General features: G+C 42.5%; 1 protein-coding gene across 1 annotated transcript in view; it reads left to right on the forward strand.

Annotated features, from left to right (window-relative positions):
- Ccdc170 (coiled-coil domain containing 170) overlaps positions 1-15,928 on the forward strand; it is a 74,661-nt gene that overhangs the window by 22,647 nt on the left and 36,086 nt on the right. The window contains exons 4-5 of the mRNA XM_059272390.1: positions 4,805-4,949; positions 9,715-9,900. Of these exons, the coding sequence (XP_059128373.1) occupies positions 4,805-4,949; positions 9,715-9,900 (331 nt within the window). The remainder of the gene's footprint in view (positions 1-4,804; positions 4,950-9,714; positions 9,901-15,928) is intronic.

A 15,928-nucleotide genomic window follows, 5' to 3' on the forward strand; every position in this document is an offset into this window, starting at 1 on the left:
TTCAAGTATTTCAACAAACACAGCATTGTCTTATGCATGCTTAGAACCTGTTGGTGAGACCTGCAAAGCTTATGGCATATATTAGATGTGAGATTTTCCTTAAGTATAAGCTTAACGCTGGAGTGACAGGGAAGCCCACAGGAGTATATTTAGAGGTTTGCTAAAAAAAAAATGCAAGGAAGCCAGACATCCCTAAATAGGTTTTATTGGCATTTTATACAGAGAACTCATGAAACTCAGGTTTTTTTCTCACTTCGTTCAGTCAAGAGGTCACTATTAAAACAAAATTGGGAACTGCTGGCTCCCAAAATATATTTTAAAATTCTATGTACGGCTTTATTTATTTATTTATTTATTTTTAAGACAAGAGTCTCTCCATGTAATTCTGGCTATCCTGGAATTGTAGACCAGGCTAGCCTCAAACTCACAGATATCTGCCTACCTCTACCTCTCAAGTGTTGGGATTATATTAATATGTTTTGAGACATGGTGTTGCTATGTAGCATTGAACTTAAGATGGCCCTGCCTCTGCCTCCTGAGTGCTAGGATTACAGTCATGCCGTCCCATGACCAGCTTTAAATATCACTCTTAATGAAGTAGTTGATACTGTTTTTATGTATTCCATTTTAAAAATGAACGGGTGCTCCCAGCCCCTGTCCTTTTCCACCTATAAACAAACTTTTTTTGTTTGCTTGACTTTAAACCAGGCTGTCCCTGTGTAGCCCAGGCTGGTGTTGAATTCACAATCCTCCTTCAGTTTCCTCTTGAGAACTTGGATTACAGGAGTTCTTCAGTCTTTTTATGAACCGGTGTCTCCAGTTTATCTCTTTTCTCTGCTCCACTGAAATTCCTTGGAAGGATCACCAGTGATGGCACAGGGCGGCTGGCCTCTGCAGCATCAGTTACGGCTGATCTGTGAACCAATTTCTTCCCTCGTCTTCCAGAACATTACACCCAACTGGTTTATCTCTTCCTTTTCTCTTTTTCTGTGTTTCTTCTTCCTCTTGACTTCCAGATATTGGGGTGCCTTTCTCCTTATTTCCACGTTGTTTAATCTCCTGTCTTTTCAGTATGATCTAGATGCGGGTGACACCACAGCAGCTCTGTATCCAGCTTGAAACTCTGCTCACAACACAAGGCACACAAACCTGGGCCTCTTCATGTGGACGCCCAGCAGACAGTTCAACTTTATGCATCTGACACTGGGATTCCGAGGTTGCCACCATATCTTTCTGTACTTATTTGATTTGGTGATAATTTCATTCTTCTAGCCATCACGTAAAACATCCCTGGTTCTCTTTTTCTTTAATATTCTTCTCTATTTAGCAAATGCATTCACAACATCTTAAAATAAAACTAAATATGAACTATTTTGCATTTGTTACCCCAATAACACTATCATCTCTCACCTGGACTTATTGTAGCAAGTATATACTACTTCAAGACCCTACTCCTGGTACCACTTTATACTTTGAGTAATTTAGGGTATTATTATAGTATAATGGAACATGTGGCTTAGCCGACAGAAATTTTCTTTTAAATATTTATTTATTATGTATACAAGTATTCTACCTTCATGTATGCAGGCAGGCCAGAAGAGGGCACCAGATCTAACTACAGAAGGTTGTGAGCCACCATGTGGTTGACTGGGAATTGAACTCAGGACCTCTGGAAGAGCAGCCACTGCTCTTAACCTCTGAGCCATCTCTCCAGGTCCCAGCCAACAAAAATTTATTGCTTATAGTTCTGGAGGCTGGGAAGTTCAAGATAAAAGTGCTGACTGATTCATTTCCTGGTAAGTGCTCACTTCCTATTTGAAGACATTGAAAGAAACTGAAAATAATTTCTTTTTTTTTCCTCCCATGGTAGAGAGAGAAAGAGAGATATCCTCTTTCTTGTTTCCTCCCAAAATATAATAATAATCTTATTCATAGGGATTCACATTCATGACTTAATAATTACCTCTTGGAAGCCTCAAGTATACATACTCTCTCAACGGAGGATGAGTAATTCAACATATGGGGGACACAGAAATAACCAGTTCAAACATGTTTTTCTTTCTTCTGTCAGTGTGCAACCCCAGCCAGAATGATCCAGAATTTAAGTACACATTAGATCATGTCAGTCCTCAGCCAGGACTCCTCCAGTGACTTCTCTTCTTACTCAGGGTAAAGACCTCGTGTTTTTACAACCAAAAAGGCTCAGACTAACCTGCTCGTGTCCCTCTCCTCCCCCTTATCCCTTCTGTTCCAGACCACTGGCTTCTTTGCTGTTCCTTGAACTGACAGACATGATCCTTCCTCAGGCCCTTCACAATGGCTCATCCCTTTGTCCCCAAGGTTCTTCTGCAGAAAGCGTGGTTACGTCTGATCTAGACGCTCACTCGGAAGGACCTGTGCATCGAGTCCTTCCAAGAGTGCTATGTCTACAAACCTCTTTCTCCCTTTTCTGTTAGATCGTTTCCCTCCAGTCTTTATATGACAATTACATGGATTAATATTTTGATAAGCTTCATGGAGCGAGGATTGTTATCTATCTTGCTCACTTCTGTGTGGGAGCCGACAGAGGCTCCCTCGTAAGGCCTTACTCAAAGTCAGAAAGTCTGAGCTTGCCTCACCCAGCAGGGCTGCATAATGGGATGATTTGGCCAAGGGCGTGGTTACCAGGTGTTTTGAAGGGTCTACACTTGTTGCCACTTTATACCTCAACCTTGGAAGGGGGAGGTCTTTTGCCCCTCCCCTTGGTGATATTTAAAAGGCCCATCATGAATAAAGTCTGGGTGACTGGGTGTGGACCCAGGGCCCTCCCAAAGCTATCCCATGTCTCTGTCTTTTCTCTCCGTCTATGTCTATATTTCTATGTAATACTTCTTCACATCTCTCTCCTCCCACCAAGAACCCTTCGACAGGTCGGAGCTGGACCCCGACACTTCTGCATCTTTTGCACCCCTGAAAGGATCCAGTGCATAGTTATGTTCATTAATTATTTCCACATAAACGCGTAATGCAAATGTCATACACTTATTGTAAATACATCCTTTCAATACAGAAAGTCTCAAGAAGAAATTAAAATTACTCAAAACCTTTGTTTATAGAAAATCTTATTAGCATTTTTGAATAGACTTTCGGATGATTTTGCTGAATTGCACTGTGTAAGCTGGTACTTTTTCTGACTGCTACATTGTTGATGTTTTCAAAAATCATTTAATTTATCATCTTAATAGCATTTTATATTCCACTTCTAAAATAGCTTAATTGGGAGCTGGATAGATAGCTCAGTAGATAAGAACACTTCCAACTTTTTCAGGGGAGCAAGTTTGGTTCCCAGCACCCACATGGCAGCTTACAATGGTCTCTTTATAACTCCAGTTCCAGAGGATCTAGTGCCCTCTTCTGGTCTTAATGGGTACTAGGCAGACATGTGATGCACATACATATAACTAGCTAAACACTCATGCCCATAAAATATAAATAAATAAATCTTCAAAAGCTTAACTTACTTAAAACTAGTTCCTTGGCTCTTTCCTTTAAATACTTAGAATAGTTTCATTAAAAAGTTTACTATAAAACAATCTGAACAGGACATCTGCAGACACTCATATTTTTACAGTTATGTGGATAATTCCTTAGGGTAGATTCTTGGGACTTTATTCGGTCAGTTAAGAAGCAGATAGCTATGGACATAGTTTAGGGGCCTTTGCAATAGAGCTGTGATGTTGAAGTCTTGTGGTTAATGTGTGGGGTCACCCAGGCAGATCTATCAGAGCCATGGCAGGCATTGTGCTTTTTTTGTGCGTGCAGAAACTACAGATAGATCAACACTAGTCATTTATTAATGCACTTTCCTAAATGGAAATATGATATGCTTTTGAGTACGTGCAATTACATGCTTTGTTAATCTTTGAATAGAGTCAAAAATTTTGCAGTAAACACTTAACGTGGGAAAAAGAAAGCAATAATCATGATTATTGTCTAGAATACTGAAAAAACGATACTAAATTACTGAGATGATTCTAATTTGCCTTAAAAGTATGCCTGTTTTTTGATGATATCTCTCTGAACATTGAAAGCACTGGAAATGCACTGTGCTATTTCAATAGACCTGTTGGAGACCAAATACCTGACATTTCATTGACTTGTCAATTTCCATACATTGCCAATATGCTAAAGATTCTCTGTGTGCCTGCTTTTTGCCTTACTCTTTGCTGGTGCTTGAATATTTTCCTCTCCACAGGTAGAGTATCCCCTGCTTCAGATATTATCTTTGTATGTATGTATGTATGTATGTATGTATGTATGTATGTATGTATATATGTATATGTGTCCACCAGTTATACTTGGCTATGAACTAGGACCTTATAGATCACATAACATCTAAAAAGAAAATGAAACTTGGCATTCTAGCATCCATACAGTGCCATTCTCCTCCTCTTCGAGGCCCCAGTAGAGGCCTCAAGGCTTGTCGATTGTGACCACACCCATGGTGGAGGGTCTGTGTGTGAACTAAGTGCTTGCCTTCATGTCTGCAGATCAGTTGAAAACAGGGGGCAAAGACTCTTCCCCTCCTGGTACTAGATCCAGGTACCATGGAGATTTTTATCTTCTGTAGACTGTAGGTGTGCTGAAGTGGCTTTGGCATTTCTCATTTCCTGCCAGGACTTAGCTGTCAATCATTTGTACTGGGACATTACGACATATTGAAAGTGGTAGTTATTCCCCATGGAGAGCTTTAGTTCCAACTTGGTTTGATGAATGTTGTCTGCTATAGTGCTAACCCTTGATCTATTTGTTATTTTACTGATAGAAACTGTTCAAAGGAAAATGAGGAGGCTAAGAAACAAGGCTCAGAGAATCTCCGGAGACAGGAGGAATTTCGGACTCAGCTTCGTGACTGCTTGAGCCTAGATGAGAAGCACAAGGAAGCGTCCGATGAAGATTTCATTTTAAAGGTATTTGCACACAGGTTTAAGGCATTATACACCCAGGGTTATCCTGACATGTGACAGGAAAGGGCAGTGTGGTGGATGAGTCTAGGGTTGGCAGAAGACTGGACAGTAGCCCAAAGGGAGCATTAATTAATGGTGTAGACCAGGATAGACCACATCACCTCTATGAGCTTCCATTCTAGGTTCTTCAGTAGCAATTTTTTGAGATTAATTAGTGTCTAAAAGGGATTAATTATGTTGTCTAAAATGCATTTAGCTATTCAAATGTAATTAATTATCGAAATGATATGTTTGTGCATGAACTTTTTTTGTTACAAACACACACCAACAAAATCAGACATATAAAACATTAATGTTTTAATTTTCATTGATATTTTTAAATGAACACATGCGGCATTAGACTTCACTATGCATTTTCAAATAAAATGTTTTTGTGGATTCTCCTCCTCCCTTCTGTTTTCCCCCCATGTTCCCATCCCATCTTGTATCCTTCAAAGACGGGAACAGGACCAGAGGACCCATGTGACACCAAGTGGAAAGACGTGGGCTACAGCTTATACTTTTGTTACTGCCCCAGCTGCAGCCTTCTGTGTAGTGTGCTTAATAAAATATTTCCTGTAGCCTAAATTTCTCGGGTCCCTGCCCAGCCCCCCACGGTCCAGACAAATCTCTCTCACCCAAGGTCCACAGTCTCTTATCCATGGTCCCACAGCTGGTCAGTCCCAATTAAACACACAGAGGCTTATATTATTTACAAACTGTATGGCCTATGGCTAAGAATTCTTGCTGTCTGTCTCATAATTTAACCCATTTCTATTGATCTATAAGTTGCCATGTGGCCATGGCTTACAAATCTGCTGGCTTGCTGTTCCTCGGGTGGCAGGCTGGCATCTCTCTCCAGACTCCACCTCTCTCCTTTCTTTCTCTCTCCTTGGATTTCCCACCTGCCTCTAAGCTGCCTTGCCATAGGCCAAAGCAGCTTATTTATTAACCAATCATAGCAACACATATTCACAGATTACAGAAAGACATCCCACAGCAATTGCCCCCAACTCTGCCAAAAAAAAAAAAAAAAAAAAAAAAAAGGTGTCGTTTTGGGCATATGTAGTGAGTAAAAAGCTAGACTTATGCCTTTTACATCAGAACTAATAAAATCTTATCCTTGGGCAGATTGCTATTAAAGGTGGAAATTGATAATTCTGATGTAATACTTGGCTTGGTACATAGTGATTCATACAGGTGTCTGCTAATTCATAAACATTTTGTGTCCTTGTATCCTGACAGATACTCATACAGCCATTCTTAAAAGTCTCCTCCCAGCTGTCCACTAGTCAGCCCTACAGCGTCCCCTGCAAGCTGATTCATTTTGATTTAGCAACAATCCACTGCATAGAGTGAGGGCTAGAGTGCCAGGGACCCTTGTGTGTAGCTGGGGTTGTCTCCTGGTCCTGCCTGACCCACAGTCAGGACAAATCTCTCTCACCCGCCAGTCCTGCAGCCAAGTAAACACACAGAGACACTTATTTAAACTGTTTGGCCTAATGGCTCAGGCTTCTTACTATCTAGTTCTTATATCTTAAATTAACCCATTTCTATTAATCTATACCTTACCACGTGGCTCGTGGCTTACCGGTACTTTACATCCTGTTCCTCATGGCAGCGGCTGTCAGTGTCTCCTTGCCTCAGCCTTCCACCTCCCAGCATTCTCCTCCTCCTTGTCCTGCCTGCACTATCCTTCCTGCCTGGCTACTGGCCAATCAGCATTCTATTTATCAATCAATCATAGCAACATCTATTTACAGCATATAGGACATCCCACAGCACTCGTGGGTGATGAATGTTCCTACTCCTCCTAGTAAATATAGGACAAGGTGCTCGCTTGCATGAGTCCACTTTTTGGTGTGGTTTGGGGGACTTGTACGTTTCTTAAGCCAAGTGGTGGGCAGAGCAAAAGGGAACTTAAAAACTTCTTTGGGAATCCCTTCCCTCCACTAGTGACAACCTAAGCGTATTTCAGTAGGATCTCTGTTAATCATGCCCCTTTATTTTCTATATTCCCAATGCTTTGCCATTTGGCCCTTACCTACCAGGAGAGCCCATGCCCCCAAACTCAGCCAGCTGGTGCAAATGGTAGGTGAGTCCCTTGGATGGCCACTTTTACATGCAAACAAAAGCAGAGGCCACTCCTCCGCCGCCTCCTGGATCTTACACCCTTGGCCACAGTCCTGCTGCTCTGCTCATCTCAGAACTAGATATTAGATGGCTCTGAGCAACCCCGGCCCCCCCTCAAGTCCTGCGAGTATTCATTCTAGCCAGTCCTCAGCCTGGATCACTCTGTTTTCTTCCCACCGAAGCCATAAGGAAGCCGCTTGTCTGTATTTCCTTGTTCCTCTTCCTTCTCAGTGGCCCCAGGGATTCTGCAAGTACTGATCCTTGCAACAGAGACATGTATAATGAGGAATCTCTTCTTTTCCAAAACGTTTTGTTTTTGTGGTTTGTGTGTGTGTGTGTGTGTGTGTGTGTATACACATGTGAGTACAGGTGTTCCTGGAGGCCAGAGGTGTTGGATCCCTTAGAGATGGAGCCACAGGTGGTTGTGAACTGCCTGACATGGGTTCTAGGAACTGAATTTGGGTCTTCTGCAAGAGCAGTCCACACTCTTAACCACTGCGCCATCTGTCCAGCCCTGAATGGTCTTTTCAATAACAATTTCCTTGTAGGCCTTACCAAACCCAAAAGCGAGGGGACCTGTGTTTTAAAACAGAGTACCCCAGCTGGAGCAGGTACTCCTTTTTTTTTTTTTTTTTTTGAGACAGGGTTTCTCTGTGTTGTTTTGGTGCCTGTCCTCGATCTCACTCTGTAGACCAGGCTGACCTCGAACTCACAGAGATCCACCTGGCTCTGCCTCCCAAGTGCTGGGATTAAAGGCGTGCGCCACCACCGCCCAGCGCAGGTACTCCTTTTTAAAGATCTCACTGTCAGACAGGAAATCTTGTACCTACTAAGCATCCCAATGAGAAGCAGAAGAAAATCCACACTATCACAGTCATTCCTTTACTTTCACATGTCTGTATAAACATATGGTAAAAAAAAAAAGGGGGGGAAGCATTCTTTAAAAAAAAAAAAGATCTTAGTTTAATTATGTGTATGTATGTGTACATCTGTGTCGGGGTATGGGCATATGCTCTTGGAGATCAGAATAAGGCATCAGATGCAAACAAGCTCCTAGTCCTACATTAACAAGGAGAAGTAGGAACATTCATTACCTATGAGGGTCCCTGGTACTTTAGTCACTCCATATAGTGGACTGTTGCTAAATAAATCAAAATCAATCAGCTTGTAGAGGACACTGTAGGGCTGACTAGTGGACAGCTGGGAGGAGACTTTTAAGAATGGCTGTATGAGTATCTGTCAGGAAGCAACTGGAGTTGTAGGTAGTTGTGAACTGCTTGATTTGGGTTCTGGGAACTGAACTTGGGTCCTCTGGAAGATCAGTATGTATTTTTAACTATTAGTTCATTTTTCCAATATCTCCCACATTTAGACATGGTCTTACTATGTCACCCTGGTTGGCCTGGAGCTCTCTGTGTAAACAAGATGGCCTTGAACTCGAAGAGATCTACCTACCTCTGCCTCCTGTGTTCTGGGAGTTAAGATGTGTCACTACGTCTAGCCAGGAAGCAGTCCTCATAATTTATTTGATATTCATGCATCCATTTTACCAATGTTTAATGAATGTATTTTACATGCTGGGCACTCTTCTGGGCATGTGGCAGTGAATGCCACAAGATTAATTCTCCACCCCTGGGGAAACACCCAGCTTTCATTGTTATGGGGTTGAGATGGTGCCACGGTGAATAACTGTGATGCCATCCTATCTGGTGAAAGGTTCTGTGAAGAAAATCACCTTGTGATGCAGGGTTAGGGAATGAAGGATGCCAGTGGTGTGGGAAGCTGGCTTAGGCAGACTGGGGCACTACCTCAGAGGTGGGGACTTAGATGGATGCTGAGAAGTGAGCACGGGAATGCGAGGAAGTGTGCAAGAACGACGGACAGCATTGAGTTGTGAAATGGTCCCAAGTGCAGGGGCTGAGAGATGTACCACTTCCACGGGTGGGCAACACACAAACGCTGACCATGCCATCTGGGGTCTCCTGTTACGGGCACTGTTAATGGCCCTAGAGAGTGAACTTATCTACATGGCTAGTGAGCCTTACAAATACTTCCAGTGAACGTTTTTCAACACACAGCATGGAAAGCAAAAAGCCCTGCGAACGCTAACCCCCATGACAACCATTTTTAGCACGCTCCATAGGATGCTTACAATTATTTGGAAAGATATTCGTAAACACAACTGCTCTGTTTTCTCTGCAATTCCCCCCATGCCAGCACCTTGCAAGATGCAAGTGGATGTGGGCTGAGGAAGGACAGCTCTCTTGGTCAGTGACCTTTGCCATCATTTTAGCCTGTCATCTCACCTTCAGCACACTTCATCTGGCACTCGCCAAAGCTTACCCACCTCCCATCATTCTTGCCTTTGAATGATTTTAATTTGATCACTGGGTCTGCAAATAGTGGCATTTAGAGGCTGCCTTTGAAAATGTGGCTGTTTGGATCTGTCTTTTTTATTGTTCTGTAAGATCACAACCTCATTAGGCTATAGATTGTGAGTTGCTTGGAGAAAGTGGATGGAATTGTCTGTTTTTGGTTTTTTTTTTTTGTGTGTGTGTGTTTCTTTTTAGCACAGCTGTAATTTCTTTCTCTTCAGCTTAGAGAACTGTGCAAGGAAAACACATTCCTGAGAGGACAAATCAGTACTCTTGAAGAGACTATAAATGTCCATGAGATGGAGGCAAAAGCTAACAGAGAAACGATCAGGAGGCTGGCAGCGGAAGTCAGCAGGGAGCAGAAAAGAGCTGCCTCCTGGGCGCTGGAGAAAGACAAGCTGAATCAGGTACAGTGGGCTGAAGGTGCCTCTGTGGCGTGCTCACAGAGCAGAAATGCAGGAGCAGATGTCCGGAGTGCCCTGAAATTATGGGCTACCGTTTCAAAGGGCCTGCTCTCAGTGGGGGGTGGGGGACATCATGGGGCTAAGTGACCCACGTAGCACATTTGATATTTGAGAGATACTTTTTATACATACTAGTTATTTATTTCTAATTGCAAAAAAAAGAAGTACAAAATGCTCTAAAGGATTTGTAGACGAGATGGCCTACTTTGATTAGATAATAAGGATGTTTTTTATATTCAAGTCTTAGACTTTGAGCTAATAGGTAATGAGTTTAAAAGATGCAAAATTCTAGTTGTATAAAAGATATTAAATGTCAGCTCCTCCCTCTCTTCCCTTTTCTTAGGCATCCACTTCTCTTCCGGGGATATTTCTTATAATTCCTTTTTTATTTAATTAATTGTGTGTGTGCCCGTATACACATGGGTGGAGGTCAGAGAGTTGACAATGGGGTTAACAATGGCTGGCTTTCTTTATGTCTCTCCACCTCATTTTTTGAAACAGGGTTTCCCACTGAGCCAGGAGCTTGCCAACTGGCCATACTGGGTGGCCAGAAGGCTCTCAAAATCCTGACTTCACCTTTGGGATTATAGTAGTGTGCTCTCTCTCTCTTTTTCTCTCTCCCTTCTTCTTCCTTCCTCTCTCTCCCTCCCTTTCCCCTCTTCATACTTGGCTTTTTGCACAGATATTGGGGATCCAAATGTAAATTCTCATGTTTATGTAGAAGCAATCTGAGCAATCCTAGCTTTTTTTTTCTTTGAAACACATTTAAAAAAAGTATATAACCTGGAACTATTCAATGTACTTGTATATGTATAATACACTACACTACACACTGTTATCAATAAGACCATTATGAAGAATTGCATCAGTTGCTTTGCTGTTATGATAGAATACTCTAACAAAGGCAATTTGGGGAGAAAGGTTTCATGTTGGCTTACAGTTCCGGAGGGGATATGGTCCATGATGGGAGAGAAATCATGGCAGCCGGAGTGAGAGGCCACCTGGTGGTCAGGAAGAAGACTGATCATATTTCATCCACACGCAGGAAGCAGAAAGGGAGGAAACAGGAAGTGGGGTCAGCTATAAAACCTTAAATCTCACCCCCAGTGATATACTTCCTCTGGGAGTGCTCTGCCTCCTGCAGGTTCCAGAACCTCCCCAACAGCACCACCCACTGGGGACCAAGTGTTCAAACACATGAGCCTATGAGGGGCATTTCTCTTTTAAACCACAATAGTCCTATGTAATTTTTCACGTGTCATCTGTCATGTAAAACAAAGTCCTACAAGACTTGACGGATCCAAGTACATGGATGCTGTAATTCTGAGAGGTGTCCACCAAAGGAATTGGCTCCTAATTATAAACTTTTGTTTACACAATGAATAGCTTGGTCTTTTCCAACTAGCTAGCCCTTGTTTGAGTGTGAGAATAAATACTGTATGCTTAACACTGTATAATCTTTTAATTATGTTTTGAGTTACGTGATGAAGAAACTCATTATTGGATTAACACTAACCATTCACTTTCAAAAGCTAAAGTGAGCCGGTGCAGCCCATTAGGGAACGTGCTGTGGCTCTAGTCATGGATTGGGACTTTCTGATTAGGTGTCCCAGAGAGGCTCCATGAGGGAGGAAGGCCCAGTGGCCTCCAGGCTAAGAATGATGTGAGTTGGTGTGCGAAGGAGGCATCTTCCTTACACCTTCCTTGTCTACAACGACGTCACTGGGTCTGACAGTGATCTGTAGTAATGATGATGATTTCTAATTATTCCACAGTCATGATGGTCATTTCTCATTATTTCCAGTGCTCTTCATGAACAAATCCCCTTACCTTTGGCTCTCCTTCCCCGGTACTTCAGCACTGGGGAAAAGCAAAGACTGTCATTTTCGTCAGCTTCTTGTCCTGGACAGTTTGTGCTTCTAGAACAAAATGCCACAGGCTTGGCTGGGAATCCAGCGCAGTGAGAGCATGAGAGTCTAAACGTGCAAGCCTTGGGTTCGTTTGATTCCCAGGACCATAAAACTATAGGAAAATGACACTTTAAAAACAATTTGGAGTGTATGGCTTATACAACAGTGAGTTGGAAATGCCAGGTCAGGTGCTGGCGTGGCTGAATTCTAATGAGGTCCTCGTCTATGCTTATACACGTAGCGGTTTTTTTTTCTTCTGTGCCTCACATGGCGGAGGGAAACGGAAGGGGATGGAGCAAGGTGGAGGGAGGGAAAGAGTGAGAGAAAGAGGGAGAAGGGGAAGAGCGAGGGAGATAGATGGATCGATAGATAAATAGACAGACAGACAGGTAGTCAGGCAGGCAGACAGAGAGACAGATAGACGGGCAGATATTTGTCTAGCATTTGCTATGTGGCTCCAGGCTGGCTTCAAATGCATAGCAATCTTCCTTCATTAGCTTTCCAGAGGCTGGAGTTAGAGGCATACACCCCTATGCCTGGCTCCCAACTCTTTAGTGTAACAAACATTTTTTTTTTCCTTCTGCAGTTGCCTGAGGTATCTGTGGGGTAACAATTATGAGGTCATTTCTTGCTTTTTTTTTGTTTATGATACTGGAATGGAACCCAGGGCTTCATGCATGTTAGGCAAGTGGTCTACCATGAAGCTGTGTTCTTATCTTTATTCTTCAAGATGTTAGCATCCACCAAATCTTGTCTTGATGAACTATCCCCCAGATAGTGGCAAAGTGATAATTTATACATTGATAGTTCCTTCTAGATCAGCTGCCCCTCCCTCCCTCCCTCCCTCCCTCCCTCCCTCCCTCCCTCCCTCCCTCCCTCTCTTGTTTTTCTTAAAGGACCCAAAATCCAGAACAAAGCGATGACTACATGGATGTCCAGCTGCTATAATTCTATAAAAAGCAGCTTCTTTTTCATTCCTTGACATTAACTGTTATTGTTTTGTTTTCTAATAGTCAAGTTTTTCTCTTGATAGTCCAAATTCTCTGATCTTGTGGATCTGAAGCTCCTTGGAGATGGCCCTGTGCCCCTGCCCCATGACACTTATTTAACACTTCCTTAATTTCAGGACAAAGGCAATATCCTAGGCTTACTTGAAATTTCCAGGTTACCAGCCTCAACCCCTCAATTCCCTAGAGAACTGATGTTCTACATGTCAAGGAAACAAGGTGCTTTGAGACCATACTGCAGGCGCGCTCACTTTCTGTACATTCACCCTATCCCAGTGACAGTGCTCAGTGAGATTGTGTGATCTGTTCAAGTTCACACAGTGATCACGTGGCAAGCCTGGGGCTTGAACCCTTGTCGCCACAGTGCTCGGCCTCTGTCAATCATCCTCTTTGCACGGCAGCTGCCGCATCATCCCGTATATAATTGTGTTGGCAGGGATTATTTATTAGCAGAAGAATAATAATAAACAGCCGTGCAATTTCCTTAGTGAGTATAAACTTTCAAAAAGTGTCTCTGGACCTTAGTAGGAAAGGAGTGAGAAAGTGTGTCAGAGTACTACATGAAACAGGAAAACAGAGCCCAACTCCTTTTCTTATATAAGTGTCTTTACTTGGGAGTCATTCTGGAAACTCAAGCACTTTGGCTCCAGGTTCCTGCCAACATCATAAAAACTGTAAAATAAAAATATGGGCAATAAAAACCTGAGGTCTTTAATAAAGTGCTCATTCACAGAACTATTACTCTGATGATTTACTATCAAAAAATTCCGCCCAGTGCTTCTCCTGACACGTTAACAGCCTCGGAAAGTCTCCAGACTGCTTTCCAAAGCTCTGTTTTTGAGGTAGGAAACTTTATTTTATTAGGAAAGTCCAGATGTATGGAAGAGGCTGGAGTAGCCTAGCCACACAGCTGGGGGGAGGAGGGTGTGTCTACAAAATTTGGCTTTATTGCTTTGTTTAAAGACTCTATTAAGCGCCAAGTGTGGTGGCGCACACTTTAATCTCAGCATTCAGGAGGCAGAGGCAGGAGGATCTCTGTGAGTTAATGGTCAGTCTGGTCTACATAGTAAGACCTTGACTCCAAGAAAAAAAAAATCCAGGTGATTTATCATGGGTAGTAAATATATTCTTTGGAAATCTTTAGCAGTGATTTTGTGTGTTTGGGTACTGGGAACTGAGTGAAGCTATTATGCCTGTTAAGCACATGTACCCCTCAGCTGCACCACAAATGTTGCAGTGTGTTTTAAAAGCTGTCAGAGCTTGGTACCTTTTATCTTTGTGATCTTAAAAACAAATTCAACTCTGTTCAAAGTAGCCACTTTGCCCATAAAAGCCACACACACCTTTTTTAGAGCCTAGAAGTTAAATACACACACACGTTCTACTTTAAATAGCCTCTTTTGTTCAACATCATTCCTATTTCCTTGGTTAGAAAGAAGAGACTAGGGGCTGGTACTGTTTTTGGATCCAGTCATGCCTAGGTTTGGAATGCTGACCCTTCTGTATTATTTTCTTCATTATGCTACATTCAAGGAGTACAGACAGCTGAGCCTAATATGGTGGGCAGAGGAGTTAAGAAGCAGGCTGTAGTAGCTCAAGTCAATGGTCTCCTTCTCAAGATCTGGCATCCCCTATTAGAAAAGCCTCAGGGGACACCTAGGAGGGATTGTTTAGCCTCTAGGATGCTTCATGAGAGACTACGTCAATTAGGTTAATTGAGGTTGGGAAACCCACAGTAGAAATGGGTGGCACTATTCCCTAGGCTCGGGTCCTGGACAGTAAAAAGGAGAAAGCTAGCTGAGCACATTGTGTATGCAATGGGACCAGCTGCTTCATGCTTCCTCTGTGTTGACTTCTCCAGCATGAGGGACCAACACCCTTAAACCATGAGTGGAAAAAATAAACCTCTCCTCTCGAGTTGTTTTGTCATTTTATTGTTGTTGTTTTGTTTTGTTTTCCAGACAGGGTTTTTTTTATATAGCCCTGGCTGTCCTGGAACTCACTCTGTAGACCAGGTTGGCCTTGAACTCAAAGAGATCCACCTGCCTCTGCCTCCCAAGTGCTGGGTGGGATCAAAGGTGGGCACCACCACCACCTGGCTATTGCTGGGACTTTGGTTGTGGCTCCAGAATCATTTGATTATGAAGTCCTTCCCAGGCATGCAACTTTACTTTTGGAACCTTTGGTTTCTTTGAAAATTATCCCTGAAATGGGAATATGATTTAAGGCTATATGTTATATGTATTTTTAGTATTAAGTTATAGGTAATAATCCCTTGATATATGTGGGGGCTCCAATCCAGGATGCCCCATGGAGAGCAAAAAAAAAAAAAAAAATCTGTGGATGTTCAAGCCATTGTGTAAAGAACTATAGTTTAGTATACATATCATCTCATAGATTTTAGGTTATCTCTCAATTACTTCTAATTCTTAATACAATCAGACTAGCACACAAACTATTATTTATTAAGAATTTACAAGGAAAAGGTCTGCACTTAATTTCCTTCCTGTGTATTTTTGACCTGCTGTTGGTTGGATCCATGTTTGTGGGAAGCCACAGCTACAGAGAACACACAGTAACATCTGTGTAGTACTCAGTGTGCATCCGGGACACAATTTACTTTTTCTTCTCTCTCCTTGTGACTCACTTTTACCTAGAGATTAAAATGAGTATAAGATTATTTGAAGAGAAGAGGCAGGCAGAACAGGTCCTGGAAGTGAGAAATGGTTAGACATAGATTACTAAGGAAACTAAGGCTGTCTAACACCACGTGCCATGTTGGAAGAAACCTTCAGGTAATTTCCTATCTAGACCCCAGCTCTCATAGGAATGTGAATTATCTTTAGTTACTTGTTTTGAGATAAGTTCTCACTATGCAGCCAGTTGGGGCTAAACTATGTAGACCAGGCTAGGCTCAAACTCACAGAGATCAGCTTGCCTCTGCCTCCCAGGCACTGGGATTAAAGGCGAGCGCCGTGCCTGTCATATTTTATTATTCCAATTTACTAGTTATTTTTGGCAGTTCTGGGGGTTGACCCCAGAGCCTTGTGTATA

Source organism: Peromyscus eremicus, chromosome 8b, assembly GCF_949786415.1.
Source record: "Peromyscus eremicus chromosome 8b, PerEre_H2_v1, whole genome shotgun sequence".
Lineage (NCBI taxonomy): Eukaryota > Metazoa > Chordata > Mammalia > Rodentia > Cricetidae > Peromyscus > Peromyscus eremicus.